At 42.8% G+C, this 19,488-nt stretch overlaps 1 protein-coding gene across 2 annotated transcripts in view; it reads right to left on the minus strand.

Annotated features, from left to right (window-relative positions):
• The window catches only part of KIF16B (kinesin family member 16B), a 197,312-nt gene that overhangs the window by 98,343 nt on the left and 79,481 nt on the right, over positions 1-19,488 (minus strand). For both annotated transcript variants that reach the window (XM_081148758.1, XM_081148757.1), the window contains exon 13: positions 396-515. In XM_081148758.1, coding sequence (XP_081004884.1) covers positions 396-515 — 120 coding nt within the window. The remainder of the gene's footprint in view (positions 1-395; positions 516-19,488) is intronic.

Consider the following 19,488-nt stretch of genomic DNA (forward strand, 5'->3'; position numbering starts at 1 on the left):
GAATAGCCTGTTCAGGACCAGGAGACACAACTTTAAAATTAACACAAGGGCCCAGGAAACTGTACGTACAGCCAATCCCGGTTTCAAGTACTTGTGACTTTTCTTCCCTAGTCTATCTGCCTTTTTGTTCCTTACCCTCCTTTACTGAGTCTACAAATTAGAAGGCAAAGTAAATGGATCTTCATTTACTTTTAGGACTCCATAAAAATGAGAACTTCTAATACCACAGAACCCCAATGAACTGTGGAAAATCCCCCAAAGGGCTCAAGGATTTGTTGAATATTGTTTAATGCAATAGCTGTGTTTGTGGACACAGTGTATTATAACAAACCTTGCTAGTCTCTAAAGGGAAAAGTGAAAGCAAAATTAGAATGTTCCACTCAGGCAGTTTTTACCTTCAAGTGATACAAGATTATTCCAGTGCTCAGAAGGTCGTCATCAATGCCAATCAAATGAGGCAGTTCAGAATCCAAAACAACTCCAATCCCTTCTTTCCTAAGGGCTAGAGTTTGTTCCTGAAATCAGGAGTGAAAGAAAAGGAAAAGGTTACTTTGAGGAAAGAGAACATCCTATTAGGTGTGTGGGGTTTTTTCCAGGTGTTCCCCAGAGTGTTAAAATGTTTTCTTTCTCATCAAAAACACTGCAAGAAAAATGGACCTTAAATTTCATGTTGAATTCCTGGCATATGGCAGGCAAAGTGAATCTGAAACATAAAAGCTCAATTAAAATGAATTAAACGTATTACCTGATTTATACAGCCTCTTTGAAACAAAGCTGAAACCTTGCCTTCCTTAGGGAAGGTTCTATAACCACCTGACTACAAAGGAATCTTTCTCCCTCTTCAAAACCTTTATTTCACTTAATACTTAGATGTCTCTTGATCTGCTGGCTCTTCTCTGCAGTTACTATGGAAAAACTGTGCATGTTCCTAAGATGAAGCCTTTCCTGTGCATTAGTTACCCCTGCACCACACACATCTCTGTCTCCTATCTAGGGATCCCTCCCACCTACACACAAATCTGCTATGAATCTCCCACCAACAACCACTACCACCACCACTTCCCTTGGCCCTGTATCTCCCTCTAGCTGTCACCAATTTCTCTCTGCCCCTTTAGAGAAAATCACCTCCAAAAAGATCCCTACACTTGTGGTGCTCCAATTTCTCCCCTCCTGCTCTCTCCTGAACCCATTCCATTGGGTCTTTCATCCTTGGAAGTCTAGTATCTACAGTCATCTCTGTAGATAAAGGGACTCTGTCTCAACTTTACCTGCAATCTATACGCTGATGACTCTCAAATCTAAATCCCTAGGCAGACCTCTCATACACACACACACACACACACACACACACACACATCTGCCTACCTCAATATACCTGTGAGGATGCCAAATAGGCAGCTCAGACTTAATGCATTGAAAAATCAACCCAATCCTGTACATGATCCCTTCTCAGTGAATGTCAACCTTCCTTACAGTTACTTGGATCCAAAACTATGGCTCTACTTTGTTCTTTTCTTTCTCTTAACCCTACATAGCTAGTGTTGACTCTGGCATCAAAATATGCCCCCAATCGTGTTAACAGGGAATGGATACACTATACTTATATAAAGCTACCCATATTAATCTTAGTAAAGGTTAAACTGAGCTTGTTACTCTAACCTGATTTTTCTCTCAAGACTAGAGCTTACATGTTAAAAGTTTTTTTGAGTATTCTTCACAATCCAGCAGTTTCAGTTCCTGTGTGAACCTAAGGAGCAGCCTGATCTTCAAGACTCTGGCTAACGCTGACCACCCAGACACTGATGTTTACTGATAAAAAAAAAAAAAAAAAGCCACATGGCCAACTCAAGGATGCTGACCATGAAAATCCATATCAGGACCAGCAAGGACACTGCCTGCACGTCCACAGCCCCTCCCCTGATCTTTTAGTTCTGCTTTCCCTCTACCTCCTTATAAAAAACACCTCTGCCTGCACTGAGATTTTAAGATGGGTTTTTGAGGACTGGGAAAAGTCCCCCATCTTCTCGAGATGCCAGCACTTGAATAAACCTCTTTCCTTTTATCACACCTGTCTTACAAGTTTGGTTTTCCATACAGCAGGCAGCAGAATCTGCATTTCAGTTACAATCTGATAACATCAAGCCACCTGTTCCACACTCCTCCCGGAACCCAATCATTAGCATCTTCTGCCTGTATCACTGCAATGATCAAGGATACTACCACTCAAGCCCCAGCTGTTTCATAGTCTACTCAACAGCCAGAGGGATATTAGGGCAGGACACACCTCTGCTCAGATCATTTATGTGGCCTCCGGTTTCTCTGAGATAACAGTCAAAGTCTTTGTATCATTCTACAAAGCACTACATGATCACATGCCTTGCTGACTCTAGTCTCCTGCCACTCTCCCCCTTCCTCACGCCTCTCTAGGAACCTACAACTCCTTGCTGTCCTCAAACTTGCCGCCTTACCTCACCTCAGGGCTTAGTCATTGCATTTCCTTTTCCTTCTGTCTCTTGTATCACCTAGTCCTTCGTTTCTCCTACCTCAGCACTATTAACATTTTGAACCAGATGATTCTTCATTATGGGGAGATATTTTGTGTATTATAGGATGTTTAGCAGCATCCCCAGCCACTAGATACCAATAACACACTCTCCCTCAGCAAGGTTGTGAAAACCAAAAATGTCTCCAGACACTGGCAAATGTCCCCTGGATGAAAAAAACAGCCCCAGCTGAGAATTCCCTATATAAATATATAATGGCCCTCACTTCCTCAGGTCTCTGCTCAAAAGCCACCTTCCCCCATCACTCCATACAAGATAGTAATCACCTTATCCTCATTTGTTTCTCTCCTTAGCAATTATCATTATATAACATATATACAAGTGTATTATATAAACACTGTCAACCAGTACCTAATTTCATTCCTGGCTCACAGTAACTCCTCAATTAATATTTGTCAAATGAACTAATATTTAAGTTCCAATAGCTCCCACTCAAACTAGAGTGAGTTCAGAGAAATGCAGGAAGGAGGGTCAATGGCAGCCCCTCAGGGAAGAGACTCGCAGGCCTGTGTCTTAATGTCCCACTAGACCCATCTGAGCCAAGATAAAAACAAACAAAAAAATACACACAAAAAACCTCTAAAATCAGGCTTTTGGCAAGTCTGAGGGAAAACAGACAAATTCCAGAAGACTGAAGGTGAAAATTCCAGCCCTGAGGGTGGGCTGTGCTGAGTTCATGCTGAGTCACATCCAACAGCATGACATTGTGCTCTGTGATTATAGGCCTAGTAGGAGCAACAGGGGAGCAAGTTCCAAGCTGGATTCTCCTAGTGAACCCCTTCCCCACCCCATCTCAACAATAAGACAACAGTGACCAAGGCACAGCTCTGAAGCTCCAACACCAGCAATGCCTAAAACATAGTGGCTAAATGCATTTTATATCATTTAAATATTAAAACAATGTATAAAATCTGCCATTCTCTAGGTGAAGGATTCAGAGCTTCACAACCTTGCAGATGAGCTCTTAAGAGGTTCTGGGGAAGGCCAGTGGAAACGGAAGTCCCTCAGGCCTTCACGTCTGCAGGCATTTGGGTCTCAAAGGTGCAGAGCTGGAGTCACGCAAGAAGGCAGGAAAATGAAGTGGTAAAAAGAGATGGTTAAAAAAAAGCGCTACCACTTAAAAGAAAGCAATTTAATTTAACAACCATTAAACAGATCCCAAGAAAATGGCCAGTGCATAACCTAGATTCAAGAAAAGGAAATGAAGCATGTCAGTGTTCTTCAATTACTCGTATCAGCCAGGTTCCCATCCGGGGCTCAGGCCTCAGGCTTCGAGGTCGGAGCTTCAGTCATCTTGATTTGCTACACTAAGGCCCTTGCAATTCTTGGCTGAAATGAGCACTCTAAATAAGCTGACCCTGCTCTTCCCTCTGGGGTACTATAGAATTCATGCTTTCCCTCCTGCCCACGGAATTCAAGTAGAAGTTAAAAAGTATGTGATTTTTAAAAATATACATATTACAATGGAGAATTTACTCATATAGTTCCATTTCATAAAACAATGTCCTCACTGGAAGGTCTGGTAGCCCAGCACTGTGACTGTACTGCACACCTGGTAAGCAGGTAGCCTCCTGGCAATGAACTGTCCCAGGTCTCCGGGTTCATGAGAAAAGGGGAGGGAGTGTTCTCCTAAGTCCAGAGACATATGTACTTTCTGCAAAAAAGTGGACAATAACCCCCCCTCCCAGGGCAATATTTTAAACTCTAATAGCTCCCACTCAAACTAGAGAAATTGTTTTGGACTACATCCCAGTTTAATTTTTTTTAACCACTGAAAAACAATTTTTTTCCTTCCTTGAAATAAGTCTCAGAGACTCTGAAAATCATTTGAATTGATAACTTTGGAGCCATTAGATCAAAAGCATTACTTGCCCCCACCAATTCCCAGCATGCATGCTCAGGCACGCACTCACACACACTTTCCGTACGCAGAATGGGTAAAGCCTGAATTAAGACAAAGTTTTCCAGGACTGATGGGGGCGGATGAATTTATGATGAACGCTGCCCCAAAGCTCTATGACATTCAAGCTGCATCCACTACATATTATAAAAGTGTCACCTCATAAAACTAAAAACAAGGGTTTAAATCATTGCTCAAGTGAAAAAGTGATTTCAGACAAAAATACCTATCACATATGAAATATTTATTGAGTGGCATCTACTGTTATGCATAATTTATGAAACACCTCTTTGATAAGATGGAATATTTAAATAGCAGAGCTGGTGATCCTTCCCCCAACCCCAAGCACACTGTGTCCCAAATAACAAAAGTGATAAAATATGTATAGCTGCACATATTTTGTATTGAAACAAATCTTTTGGCAACCAATATTTGCATTAAAAGGAAACTGTGGCCTGACTAAAAGTGTCAAAACACAGAATCAGCTTATTTTAAACAGTATGTTCATTACATTTGCAAACAATATGTTCAATATGTTTCCCTTCAACCACTGAATTTAAAACATGTGCGCTGTGCCGGGACAACTGCAGCATCCCTTCTGGCAGACTCCAGTGGTGCAGGTGAGCTGCAGGCAGGGCGGCCCGGATGGGAGGGAAGAAAGCAGGCCACAGGTGGGCTGGCTCCCCATGAGCATCCCCTGCAACCGCTATACTCATTTATAAAATCCACAGCCAGCAGGGATTCGACCTCTTAGTCACGGCCACATCCTTTGTATCTAGCACTGTGTCTGACAAAACTCAACAGCTTTCCTGAAAAGGGACAAGTGAAAACCAATACAAAAATTTCTCAACAACAAAAAATGATTTTTCCCCCTCAAGAAGCTTACCTGAGAGCTAGATCTCGCTTGGGAAATACTGGGAAAACTCTGGGAATGTGTCTGTGGCACGTAAAGTCAGAGCTCTAGAAACTGTGTTTGCTCACACTGTGTTAGGTGAATACAGTTGCACTGGGTACGCAGCAGTCACTCAATAATTGCTGATTATTTGGCACTGCAGGGAGTACATGATTATAAGTGGACTTTGGGGGGGCGGCTGGGGGAGTAGCGAAGAATTAAATATCAGAATCTCTTTGTGGAGAATTAATTATGTGTTTCACTAACTAGTGGGCTTTTGTAAAGGGCACTTAATTTCTGCCAACCTGACTACAACACTCAACAGAACAGGAGGAAAATGCCACGTTCGGGGCTTGGAGCACATGCCCAGTGCGGGTGCGAGGAGGCAGGCAGGAAGACTCATAAAAGCATCCTCTAGCAAAGCTGCTTTTTTTATTATTATTATTTTAGATGCATGTGATGTTATCTGAATTTAATATTAGGCAAATACTTGTTGAATTTCAACGAAATGTTTCTCACTACAAGAGATACTTCCTAAAATATCCTTCTACGTGAGGCAGTACAAAACATATTCAGAGGCTGACAGCACTGCATACATGTATTTTCACACGCGTTTTGGCTGTAAGCAACACTGCTGGAGCTGGTCCATGTTTGAGACCACATGCCTGCGTCACCGGGCCGCAGGCTGGGCACCTTTCCTTTCTCTGGGACCAAGGCAGGGCTCCGTTGTCTTCAGCAACCGAACGCTGCTTCAGGAAACATGAAGCTAGTCTGACTTTTAGTCCACGGCAGATAACTTGGCTTTTGGCCTGTATCTTTGAAAAAACGTTTCCTTTACCCTTGAAACCCAACAGTTTAACTAGGCTGATCCCGGTATTAAACACTCTCTACTCTAAATTTTCCTGGAACACAATTCACTCTTCTGATCTGCAGGCTCGGTTCCCGTGTTTGATTTTCATTGCATGCAAATTCTCGTTTTTGTATTTCATTTTCTGTTTTATTTGTGGACGCTCTTCCTTGGGGACACCAATGATCCTTATATACACTGTCTTGGTCTTCTTTCTCTTTCAGCTCCTGATTGCTTTAATATCTTGATCATTTATTTCATTTGTGTGCAGTGAGGTTATCAAGCCTTTAACGTGCAGTAATTTGATTTCAATGGCATCTATTGTTTTCCTTGATAGTTCTCATTTTATTTATTAGTCCTGCAACGGGTGTTGCCTTAGACCTCAGAGTCTATGGCAAGCTCTCTTTTCTCATCTCTTTTTTATTGAATTTCTGTTTCTCATTAACTTGTTCCACAGAACGAGGCAATTGTAAGCAATTCCCTTCTATGCCTTGAGGCATGTTTTCACCTAGATCTGGACCTTTTGTCTTTGGCATGCGTCACTCCTTTTCTTGCATTCTGTTTGTCTGTCTGTCCATCTATCCATTTGTCCATCCACCGCAAGGCTACGTTTATATGACTGCCCTGCTCTTCTCACTCACCTCATGTATGCTTAGGCGTGTCTGGCCGGAAAGTCTGCATGCTCGAACACAGGATGGGCAGGCCCTGGACTCCCGCCCCGCCACAGCTACCACCCTCCCGGCTCAAAGGCTGAGTGCCTGCAGTCTCCCCATCTTCTCTAGCCAGGTGGAATGGGACAGGCCCGGAGATCTCGCTGGTGGCCTAGAAAGACAGTTCCTAGGCTCTGCCCTGGCTTGACAAAGGTGGTTAAATATCTTCTGCTGGCGCCTTCCCTCTGCTTGAGAAGAGATCCCATTCCTCAGGGAAGGCTGCTCTCACCGTCACGGTTTTACCGGGCCTCTGCTTCCAGAGACTCGGCTCTGCTTCCCACACCATCCCCGCTCCCGCACCTGCCAGTTCTGACTCCTCAGCAAGGACAGGAAAGTCAGCTTGCTCCTCTCGGAGCTGAGGGGACTGAAGGGGCTGTCAGGGACTCGCTCATTCAGCTTCAAGGCACAAGCCGAGGCCACCCCACTGGCTCTCCTCGTCCTCAGCACCTGCCTCCTAGGAGGGATTTCACGGGGGCACTTCTGCGGCACGGTGGGATGTTTGCTTAGCTTTTTATCTCCTCGTGTCTTTGAAATCTGTGATGTCATCTCCAACTGCCTATTTAACATCAAAGTCAGGAACAGGACTTCAGCAAGTTACAAGAGGGAAAGAAGACACGCTTGGGGGATTTCCTGAAAACATGGAAGAGTAGCAAACATGGGTCTGTGCACGAGGAACTGCTGGACGCCCAGCTTAGCTGATAAACCTGGGGGAATGATCTGAAAAGCCAGGCATGTGGGTCATTATTTGAGTCAGAAACCAGGAATTCTGAACACGGGAAATGGCTGGCACTGCAGAGCATGAATCCGGCAGGATGACTGGAGACAGGAGAGTGAGGTTCAAGATGAGGAAGGAGGGGGCAGCTTGAGAAACACTAGCCCCCAGGCGACAATTACTATAGGCTGGTGCACCCTAAGCAGAGACAGTCTTCTCAACTGTTTTACATACGCTTCTTAACACGAAATACGAAAACTGGAGAGTTTGCAAGAGTTGAAAAAAACTGATAAATATCCAAAAGATTTTTATTGCTAGGGGAAAAAAAATCCTGACTTTCTTAGCTATACTTTGTAGACAGCTCAGCAAACGGGTATTGCTGAGTTACTACTCACCAGTTTGACTAGCAAGAATTGTCAAGTAATTTACACGTTTCTTTTGCAATATACAAACGATAAGCAGTCATTTTCGACACAAATCAATGAGCCCTGAAATCCTGGAAATATACCACAAGCTGGCATTCACCCCAAAATGAAGCACTGTCTTCTGTGCATCTCTTTGCACAAAGAAAGAGGCCTGTCCGTCCAACAGAGAGAGGAAACAGCTGCCACGGTGACCGGGAAGGCAGTGAGGCCGCACCGGTCAACCGCCTCGGCCACGTGTCCCATCTCCTCCACCCTCTGCCCAGGCGGCCCGAGCGAGCTACGATGAACAGGGACAAGCACTTCCTTCCGTCCCTCCAAGAATAAGAAAATAACCTGATTTTTGCTGCGTTCCCAGAGAGAATGATGAAGTGAAGGAAAACCATATTTTCTGGCTAATGGCACGTTCCGTGTCCCCGCAAAGCTGATCGGTAACATGGGACCCTTCAGGTGAAAGCTCTATTAATTATGCTCTTGGAATCGGAATCAGATTAAAACACACACGGAGAACAGGGAAAGAACAGTCTGTGAAAATTAAAGCCCGGAAATCTACCTAAACTGAAAAGGTCTGCCAGATACCACACACCTAGGGAGGCGAGGGAGCACCATCAGAATGAAGCCCCGGGAAGAAGGATCGGGTGGGAGGACAGATTCAGCAATCCACAGGAAAAAACATAATCAAATGGGTAAACCTAGAAGCCGCCGTTGATCCCTCTCTTTGCCTCAAACCCGTAACTACACCATCAGTGGTCCATCAGCTCTTCCTGAAGGAGAGTCTGAATCAGCCACAGCTTCCCGTCTCCACTGCTACTCACCTGGCCGGCTAACAACGTCTCCTGCCTGGAGTCTGACATGCCCCAGTTGGTCTTCCTGCTCCCTCGCTTACTACCCTACACCTTCTTCTCCATATGACAGCCAGAGGCATCTTTTCAAAACCTTAAGAAGTCATGCATAGGCCCTGGCCAGGGGGCTCAGTTGGTTAGAGTGTTGTCCCAATATGCCAAGGTTGTTGGTTCGATCCCTGGTCAGGGCACATACAGGAATTAACCAATGAATGCATCAATAAGTGGAACGAATTGATGTTTCTATGTTTCTATCTCTCTCTCTCTCCCTCTCTCCCTTGCTCTCTGTCTTTCAAAATTTTTTTTAAAGTCATGCATAGAACTCTACAATGCTTTCCCATGCACTTAGATTGAAATGGCCCCACATCTCAATCTGCCCCCACCTACCTCTCCAATCCTATCTCCCTCCACTCTCCACTTGACTTGCAATGCACCAGCCAGTGGCCTCCTCATTCCTGCTGCAGGGCCTTTGCACATGCTGCTCTCCCTGCTTGAGAAATTGTCCCCCTAAATCTTTGTGGGTCCAGGACAACAAGTCAAGACCAGGGAAAGAGAGATCAGGTTGGAGTCATAGAGAGCCAAACTAATGAACAGCACCAATACCTCTGGCCCCCCGGCCTGTTTTCACTCTCCTTGCTAGGCAAAAACAGCTCTTAAAGCTCAAATGACTAATTAAAAAGACCAGAATAAGTCAGGCTTATAAGGCAATCTTCTTTAAATGTGAACACTGGATCCTAAAACACTATCACCACAAATAATTTACATATCCTAAGTATCTGTCCCTAGTGTCATAAAGTTGACGTCAGATTGGAACCTATTACATGATAACACCTGAAGCAGGGATACAGAAGCCTTTGCATTTTCCCATGATTTTGAAAGAATCTACATTTCGGTACCTGTGGTCAAAAGAAACACAATTAGAACAGATGATGAACAGTCCCAGACTCACCAGGGCAGGAGTAAGAAACGAACCTGGCCACCTCCTCCATAGTACTAAGAAACCTCAATTTCCTGGCATATTGGCCCCTAAGCAGTAAATAGAATATTTTCCTATTAATGAACAGAAACTCATGGAGCAGTTCAATTTCCACTACACTTCCCACTGCAGAAATGTGATTCTCTAAATGTCGCACAAGCTAACCATTGGCAGGCATTCGGAGAAGATGCCATGTAGATCTTTCTGATGAAACAGTACTCTCTGCCCGGTGAGCAAATCACCCAGATGTCTGAGTTTAAATTATGCAAAATGCATAATACCCATTAAAGAAATTACTTGTGAAAATATGCAAGAGCAAATTTCCTCACATTAATATTTAACTAGACTCTTTAAGTAGAGCAGGGTCTTGTGATCACAAGTAGCTTGGTATATTTGACCTAAATGAAAGCCCAAAATACTCAAGAGTTCATGAGAAGGTCATACAAGGACATTTCTATATATTACAAGCTAACATAAGGTAGGGAAGCTAAGCAAAAAGATTACCATAAGAGGCACGCTGTAACCTAGAAAGCTTCAATCTGACATTGACCTTAAACTTTGGTCTGTGAAGCTGACCTACTCCTGTTTCTTACAGAGATGTCACACCTATGTCCACCTCCCAGGCTTTGCTCAAGTGACCACGTCCACTTGGGACAGCAGTCCAGTTCCTTCCTCTACCTGAATCTTACCCACAAGTCTCCCCTCCTCCCCCCCCAGGAAACACTTGGAGCCTACTTGGGTCCACAGTGGATCCTTCTGCACTGAGCACAGTTATCCGGCCTAATCACTTGCATCCGTCAAAAACAGACTAGTATCTTTACATCCGTACACCGCTTGTTTCTCCTGCTAGACCAGTGGATCACCCAAGGCATTTTTTAAAAATGCCACGCCTGAGCCCTGCACCAGGCCCTTAAATGAGCATCTCAGGGGCAGGGCCCTGGCTTCAGTATGTTTTTAAGCTCCCAGGTTTCTCACATTCCATAATTTTCCATAAACTCCAAAGGACTGACACCTCTGTTCTGCTGGGTGCATTCTGAGGATGCTCGAAGGAGTAAGTGCTGCTGTTTATCAAACTGACCTCCACACCCTCCACTCAGCTTCTTTTGCAACTCATTCAACTAATAGTTAATGAGCATTTGCTACTTGCCAGGTGCTAGCTCCTATGCTGGTGATGTTTCAGTAAATAGCTCAGACCCTCTCTTATATATTAGTTCTATCTATCTGTATATCACCTCTATATCTGGATCTACATCTATGTTACACGGAAAGATACATCTGTATTATTTAAGCATATCTATAGATATAGTTATGTATCAACCTGTTAATTTTTAGATAAATTTATCTATATCTACTTATCAATATTACAGATAGTGGCTACTACTACTAACAGCCATATCTTGCTACCCTCCATTAGTATAATAAGAATTACCAAAAAGAAAAAAAATTCAAACAAAAAACCTGAAATTCACAACTAGCATTTCTGTTTAACCCAGAAGTTTCAAGGTCCTGGTATATGACAGTTATTCAAAAGAGTACAGTAGATTAGAAGGAGGTCTTCTCTTATAGGGGAAAGAAGGATAGAGGCTAATTCCTGGGCTTGGTGCAGAGTTCATTTGTTTCTCAGCCACCTGAGCCAGCATCGTGACCAGAAGGGAATTTAGGAAAAAAGGGAGAAGAGCGGGAGGAACAGGAAAAGGAAGGAGCAAACTTCTGGCCTCGGTTTCCTTCTGGAAGGTGCCTCTCCCCCTGCGAGTGGGCTCAGCGCTGCTCCCAGTTAGTAATAAAATCTGCTTTTCATGGAGAGGTCGGAGCGTAAACCCCCTTTCTTCTGTTAAACTAAATATCAACCCCAATCGCCAAAACCAAATGAGTCTTATGAACCAAAGTGTTCCGACGGCTGCTTACACCACAAGGGGCGATGGCTCGTCAGGGGCACACAGCAATGCAGACGTGAGCTTCTGCCCACCCCTGGGGGAAGGTATAAAAGCCCAACCCGGGGGACGCGACCCGGCTTCTCCATGCATGACTAAGTAGCTGCCCTCTAGGAGCACAAGCGGTTAATACTTTCCCACCATCTGCCACTCAAACAGGACCCTTAGAGAGTCCCTGTCATTTACATCACAGCACTTCAGAAGAACACCAAGGAGCAGCTCCTCCTCCCCCAATTAATTTAGCAGGAATATAAATGTACGCCTTGGTTGTATAAATACTGTTATGGTTAACGATATTTTACACAAGCATTCCTGTAAGTGATACATTACTCTTTGAAACATTATTAATATACCTTTAGCAAGATAAATTGAACAGTAAATCAATAGGGCCCATTCACTGAGATTATACAAGAGGAGAGCTTTCAAAAGCCCAAATATAATTTCAAACGCTGACCGCACATGGCCCCAATAGTTTATTAAAATAGGAAACATAATCCATTTTAAAAAGAGAAATTACACTTGAAAGCTTTTTACAAGTAGAGCATGTGTGGCTAAGGTTACAGAACTGTTCAAGGAAACATAAAATTCAAAATAAAAAAATAAACTGTTTCCTGATCTGGTCCATTAATAGCAAAGGATAAACAAAATAAAAGGTGCACATGCAACACTTTCCAATCACACATTTTAATTAATTTTGCTAATGAGTGCAGTGCCAGTCAGTTATCTAAACATCGAACTTCTGACGATCGCAACCAGTGGGGAGTCACAAGTAAACCATCACAAAATCCAAGCACTAAAATCCACATCCTCCGTTCATTAAAAAAACCATTTACATGTTGTAAACTGGGTACAGTCACTTTGGAAAGCTGGCAGCATCTTCTTTAGTCAAATAGCATCGGGTGACCCAGCGCTCGACCCCAGGCACATGCCTGTGGCAGGGTCGGCCAGCTCCAGCCAAACGCCAAATCGCTGGCTGCCTGTTTTTGTATGCCCTGGGTGCTAAGACCGATTTTTATATTTTTAGACAGCTTTTTAAAAAAAATCAAAAGAAGAACCATATTTCATGACATGTGAAAACGATATGTAATTCAAATTTCAATGTCCGTAAGTAAAATTTTATTGACGTATACATTTCATGTTCATTCGTTTACGTCTTGTCTGTTGCCTTCATGTTTCATACAGTTATATAAAAGTCCCTTGTATATATATACACCCTAATTTATTTAACCTGTCCTCTATTCATGAGCACTTAAGTGGTTCTCAGAATCTTACTGCACTTACAGTGAACCCTTCCGTCCTGGCTGAGGGAAAGGACAGCCATTCATGACTGATTCTCACTTACACATCAGAACAGTGCCAAACCTTCTCAGGGCTTGGGTTCTAAATAAGCTAAGTTCTATACCAAAGGTAAATGTGGCCAAAACCCTCCTCTCTTTCCAGCTATCATATGTGCATTTATTAGGATTTTTCTGAAAAAAAAAGAAGAGAAAACAAGAATGCATATATACGCACATATATTCATTCATTCATATATATCTATATACATTTATAAGTATTCATGTGTGGGTGTATTTTCTTCCTTATATCTGAGGCCATTCCAACCAGGGGCAAGAACGAACTTAAATATACTTTTAAGTGAGCAATTTGAGCAACAAACAAAAGTCACAAGTAGTGTAGAATCCCAAGTGCTCTCAGATGTCACAGCCAAGGAGCAGTTTTGATGGATATTTTCTGAAAAAAGGGGCCTTAAGGGAATGTCATGGTTTTGCCCATGTCAGCACTTTTAGTGGGCGGAGGTGTGTCAGATCCTTTTTCACAGAATCTTGGGGTGTTTCTCGGAGAAATGCAAGTCCGGAGCAGTAATTCAGAGAGTATGGTCTGTAAACTCTTTGCTACCATTCCACAGTAAGTACAGAAATTAAATGCAAGTACTTAGAAATTTATTTATTTATTTGGTTAATCCTCAAGGGAGAATATTTTTCCCATTGATTTTTAGAGAGAGTGGAAGGGAGGGAGAGAGGGGGAGAGACAGAGAGAGAGAGAAACACTGACGTGAGAAAGACAAATCAATTCGCCCCTTCTGGGGCAGGGGATCAAACCTGCAACCCAGGTACATGCCCTTGACTGGGAATCAAACCGGGGACCCTTTGGTGCACGGGCCCACATTCTATCGACTGAGCCATGCCAGTCAGGGCACAAGTACTCAGAAATTTTAAGAGCAATTGGACAGAGTAATTTTATGACCATTGAGTCTAATAACAAAACGCTGGGACTTACATTTTGTGTATCTCTCATTTTTCATTTTGTTATTCCAGTAATTCATTTGTGTTATATTTTACAGACATAGTATACAATGGATTTAAAAATATGTATACACCTGGCCCTGGCTGGTGTAGCTCAGTTGGTTGAAACATCACCCTGTACACCAAAATGTGGTGGGTTCAATTCCTGGTCAGGGCACATACTGGAGTTGCAGGTTTAATCCCTGGTCAGGGTTCATGCGGAAGGCAACTGAGCAATGTCTCTCTCTCACATCAATGTTTCTCTCTCTCTCTCCCCCTTCTTCTCTCTAAAAATCAATGACAAACATATCCTCAGGTAAGGACTTAAAAAATAAATTAAAAAAAAAAAAAGATTTTCAAAATAAACAAACACACAAATAAAACACCTGCATTTGACCATCGATAGCGTAGACAATCTCCTACTCCTGTGGAATTGTGCCAGACTGGGCAATGTATGAGAAAGTATAAGCCTGCCATTGTGTCATCAAGGCCCCATAAAGAGTGGGAAAGATGAGGCAGGGAAAATGAGGTTGTCACCTTTAATTAAAAAAAAATTAACCGTGTGTATCAGCTAAATATTGAGAGAACAGTCAGGGATGCTAAACGTCTTCTTTGTTAAAAGGCAAATTCAAAAGTTTATGAGAAACCATAAGGGCAATTCCATTGCGGTTTTAATGAGAGCAATGTCAAACATTTGGCTGATTCCAACTTTGACAGCACTGTGGCCGTTATCAAAACACCGGATCAGGGTTAGTTTGTATTTTAATTAATCTAGTGAACTGGTTGTCTGGCTTCAGTAGACATTGTTTAAATGTCACTGCATACCTGCGGGCTGTGACTGCCCCAGTGGTGAGCTCCCCTGCCCCATCTTGACTCCATTAAGGCTTCCCTACAGGAATGTTTCACATCTGCATCTCATATGCCATGATGATGTCGGCGATTTATGCTTTATTAACCCAATTAAAATATAAAAATGTTAAGTAATGGAAGTCTGCAAAACTAGAAAAATTCCTTAAAATAGACTATACCCTTAATTCAAAAGATATATATTTATAATATAGCTCTCAGACCTCAGTTACCTAAAAGGTTCATGGATTCTAACTGCTAACCAGGAAAAATGTTCATCTAATTACTAGACATGATACTATTTAAGTCCTAGGTATTATATCAATTTAGGCTTAAAACATCAGTAGGCACACTGGGTACAACAGTGGATTTCTGAAGAGTTTTGTAGACTGAGCAGTAAGTGTTCCTAAATAAAACTTGCAGACAAACTTGAGAAATATTTTGGTTTTCAGTTCCAGACCCAGCACAGGGCAGATACTCAAACACGAAATTAATGCTCCCTTGTAAACTAAGTGAGCACTTTAAATCCTTCAAATCATACACTGTACTGAAAAACTGGAAAAGAAGAAAGAGTTTAACGCATCTCTTTAGGGGCTTATCTGGTTTATATTACATGTGGGCCACTTAGAACAACTTTTCACTTTTTCTTCCCCTTGTTCTAAAAGACTTACTACGACCTAAAATCTCTACCCAAAAAGTAGACAGTGGAAGAAAGGGACAGATAAGTAACAAAGTACAGAAAGACTCATTCCGATGGGAAAAATATCCCAATGTTTTTGCTCACCTTCCTGGATTGAGATCAGAGACCTACTGCCAACCTCACTAATCATGGGAAGAGAGTAGAAAGTGGTCCTAGAGGGCGACCCTGCAGTTTCATTAGAGAAAGGAAAGGGTGACAGAAACTTACACTGGGAAAGGCCATTAAAAAGGTGACCCCAAGCTAAGCTCTAGTAAAAAATTCTAGCCCATGATGGTGATGGGGAGCAAAGGTTGCCACCCCCAAATATGCTTTCTTGGGGGGGGGGGGTACTGATTATATTGAGCTGGTTATTTTTAAGAACAAAAGATGCATGAAGAACCTTTGACTTTCTCCCTAACTGAAAAGAATTTAAGACAGAGGATCTGCTCCAGGAAAGGAAATATCAATACAAGTAACTAACTATAGGTTAATATGCACTAAGTGTGCTAGGGAGGAACCTACAAGGCCCTCCTCTCTGTGTCCCATTGTGAAAGACAGCTCAGAAAACATTTGTTTGCCAAACATTTGCTTTGCCATCTCCATGCAAATGGCCCTTTGAAGTCTCAAACCACAACCCCTCCACCCCCCCACCCCCTAATTCTTTTTATCTCAAGATGGTATATAAGCCTCAACTGCCTGTAGTTGAGAATATGGAATACGTACATACAAAATGCATTTGGTTATTTTCTCCTATTAATCTCTCATATCAATTTGATTATGGACTAGTCAGAAGAACTTAGAAGGATAGGAAAGATATCTTTCCTCCCCTACAATAGCAGCTGCTAAAACCAGTGGCAGTTATTCCACTCTCATCTAGTTGTGCATTAAAATGCTAATGAAAATGCAGAAAGAAATACAAACTAGCAAACACTTTGAGGTCTGGAAGCTTGAGTGATAATGAAACAGATGCTAAGAGATAGTTCCATCAATAAACCCATGGACAGGTAAGTGTCTGTGAAAACAACAGCAAGGTAAGACAGAAAGACAGATTTCTACCCGTGCCTCTCCATACCCCTATTGCAGAATCTTCTAGGAGGGGCCTCCTTTTGGAAGTAGCCTAAAATATTTCATCATCCCAACCCAACCATCCCCATTGCTAGTGTCCTTTCTGCATCAACTGTCACTCACAGCCAGGGTGGAAGGAATAGGCCATTGCACACTGTCTAGGCACATAAAGGGGGTAACAGGGAGAGGCAGAAGGAGGAAGAGCTAACACAGTGTCCTATAAAGAAGACAGTTTTTCAGGCCACATTTATGCCAAAGTAAAAAATGAATATGTTTCTATTTATTGTGAATAAATCTTCCTTTACATAGTCCCATCAAGTGCAATGGGAATAGGCCATCTCTCTTCAGAAATGCAAGCTGAGCTAGACAAATGACTGACAGATACCAAGAATCTGGCAAAGGGCAGTCCACTTAGACCAGTCCTTCAGCCTGGGACCTGGCAAAGACTTCTAACAAGAAAGAAGGTAAGCACTGTTGGAAACCAAAGAAAACGCCCAACCAGGTAAAAGCAACAAGCACAAATAACCACAAACATAAGCAACAACATGAACAAACATCAGCCAGCATCACTAACAAGCAAGCAAGACCACTAGCAAACAATTTAAACAAGCAACAGCAGTCCTCAACAAAAGCCAACAACAGGGGCTCTCCAGGGAAAATGATTCTGCAACGGAAAACAAGGGGAACAGTGTATTCAAGACGCCGGAAATAAAGTATTTGACTGTATTACTTACTGCAATCGAGCAAAGAATTAGCTTCTGTGGAGTAAGAGAAGTGAGAAAGAGAGGTGTGACGGTTGAGATGTGAGTGCAAACTCTGAGTTAAATTCTGTATTCAAAGAGTAGGAACAAAATCTATCAGCCAAATAAGCAGAGTAAAGGAGGGACCAAGGTGGAGACGCAGTCATCAAACGCAGGCCCTGAAGGAAGGAGAGAGGAAAACGGGGTAGGAGAAGATGGCCAACAGAGGGCAGAAACGGAAAGTGGGAAGCAAAGGAATAGGGCAGAGGAGGGCCAGAGGACAAGGGAGAGGAGCTACGAGAACGCCCATGGATGAAGCGGGCAAAGGCCAGCATCCGACAAGGAAAGGAGTCTCCGACTAGGAAGGCAAGCGAAGAAGTCAGTTAAAAATGTAAAATTTGAAAAATAAATGTTAAAACTCTATAGGAATCAAGATAAAAGGGTAAAATATTTACAAAGAAAAAGATATTAATGAGACTGATCTTTTCCTTGGCAATACTGAACCAGAAAATAAGGAAATGACACAGCTTTCTGAGGAGGGGGAAAGATCGAGAGCAAAAAAATTCTACACCCACATGGTTTTCCATTTGCAAAAAAGTAGCAAAAACACCACAAGACAGTCTGCAAACTCGCTCTGAAAGGAATTACTGTGAGGAACCCAGGCATGGAGGTGGGCGTGGGGCCTAAAGGGAGTGGCAGGTCAGCACTGACACCATCTGCAAATAAGCACCGTTGTTAATAATTGTTGGAAATAAGGTGAGAAAAATTAATGTAAATGTCAAAGTAGAGAGGACAAATTAAATAATATTAATAGCATATAAAACCTCTCATTACATCTGCCAAAATGGTTGGCAGATGGGTGAGATAATTACTAGAAAAGTAGCAGCTAGAATGGAACTGAGTTCACACAGTTTGGTTCAACAAACATTCACTGAGTAGTTAGTGCCTCTATGAGTAAGGCGCCATGGGACATAGAGGCGAACCAGAAACATAGTTTTTAATGTGAATAATTATAAGCCTGAACAGCAGAAATACTGAAGAAAGTTTAAATAATCAAGGGGGCGAAGAAAAAAAGCTAATTTCTACCTTTCAGAAAAGTCAAGTTTTACAATTGAGAGATTGGGAAAGGCTGGGCCATGGTACAGGAAAGGCAAACGGGGATATTTTTTTTTTTTAATTCTAAATGTAAGCCAGCCTACTTTGGTATTAATCTATGGTAAAGTTTACTTGTGTTTGAGTTTCAGTCTCTTTCTATTTTATAGATCTTTGCTCATCTAGATCACAAAGGAAATAAATATGAAGCCAGAAGGGACCCAGATACACACACACACACACACCCTCAGTGTTGGTGCTCATACAGCTTGGAATGGGCACCACAACAGAAAGAGACTTTACAAATAAGCTCCAACTCTACCACTCAACATTTGCACACAGAGCTCCAAAACCCATCACCAGGTTTCTTCCAGTTCAAAATATCAAAATGCTAGGTCACTGGCTCCAAGTTGGCAGAGTTTTCCTGCAGAAGCTTTCCCAACATAAGGCAAAGGAGAGCCAAAGAGGATCTGAGAACTCAGCTCGGTGACTGCACTTGCACACACATACACACACACACACACACACACACACACACACACACGCCTGCCCCGCAGGCTCTCCCCGTGCTGAAGGTCTCCACATTGCACTATCGCTCCTATCTGCCTATTATAATCATGGGCTGTCTCACTCCACGGGCTCTGAGTCCTTTGAGAACGAGGGAAGCATCTCACTCAGGTTTGCAACCCCCGCACCTAACAGGGCCTGGCATGTGCAACACGCTCAACAAATGATTCGGGGCTGAGCTGAGCTCTAAGCGAGAGGAAGCACGTGATATTTGGAAACAAACATATCGCATTTCGGGTCCATATTTTACTTGACAGGATCTCAATTCTGAAGAGGCTTGAATGCACCACTCTTTGGAGAGAGAGAAATCGTAAAATGGTGTGAGCAGGTTATATCTTACCATTGTCCGCCAAAGAATGCTGCAATTTGTTCTAAGTGACAAGTAATATGAGAGCGTGGACAGAGCACAGGGCAGCCTGGG

Source organism: Miniopterus schreibersii (genome assembly GCF_964146895.1).
Source record: "Miniopterus schreibersii genome assembly, chromosome: 10".
In the NCBI taxonomy this organism is placed as follows: domain Eukaryota; kingdom Metazoa; phylum Chordata; class Mammalia; order Chiroptera; family Miniopteridae; genus Miniopterus; species Miniopterus schreibersii.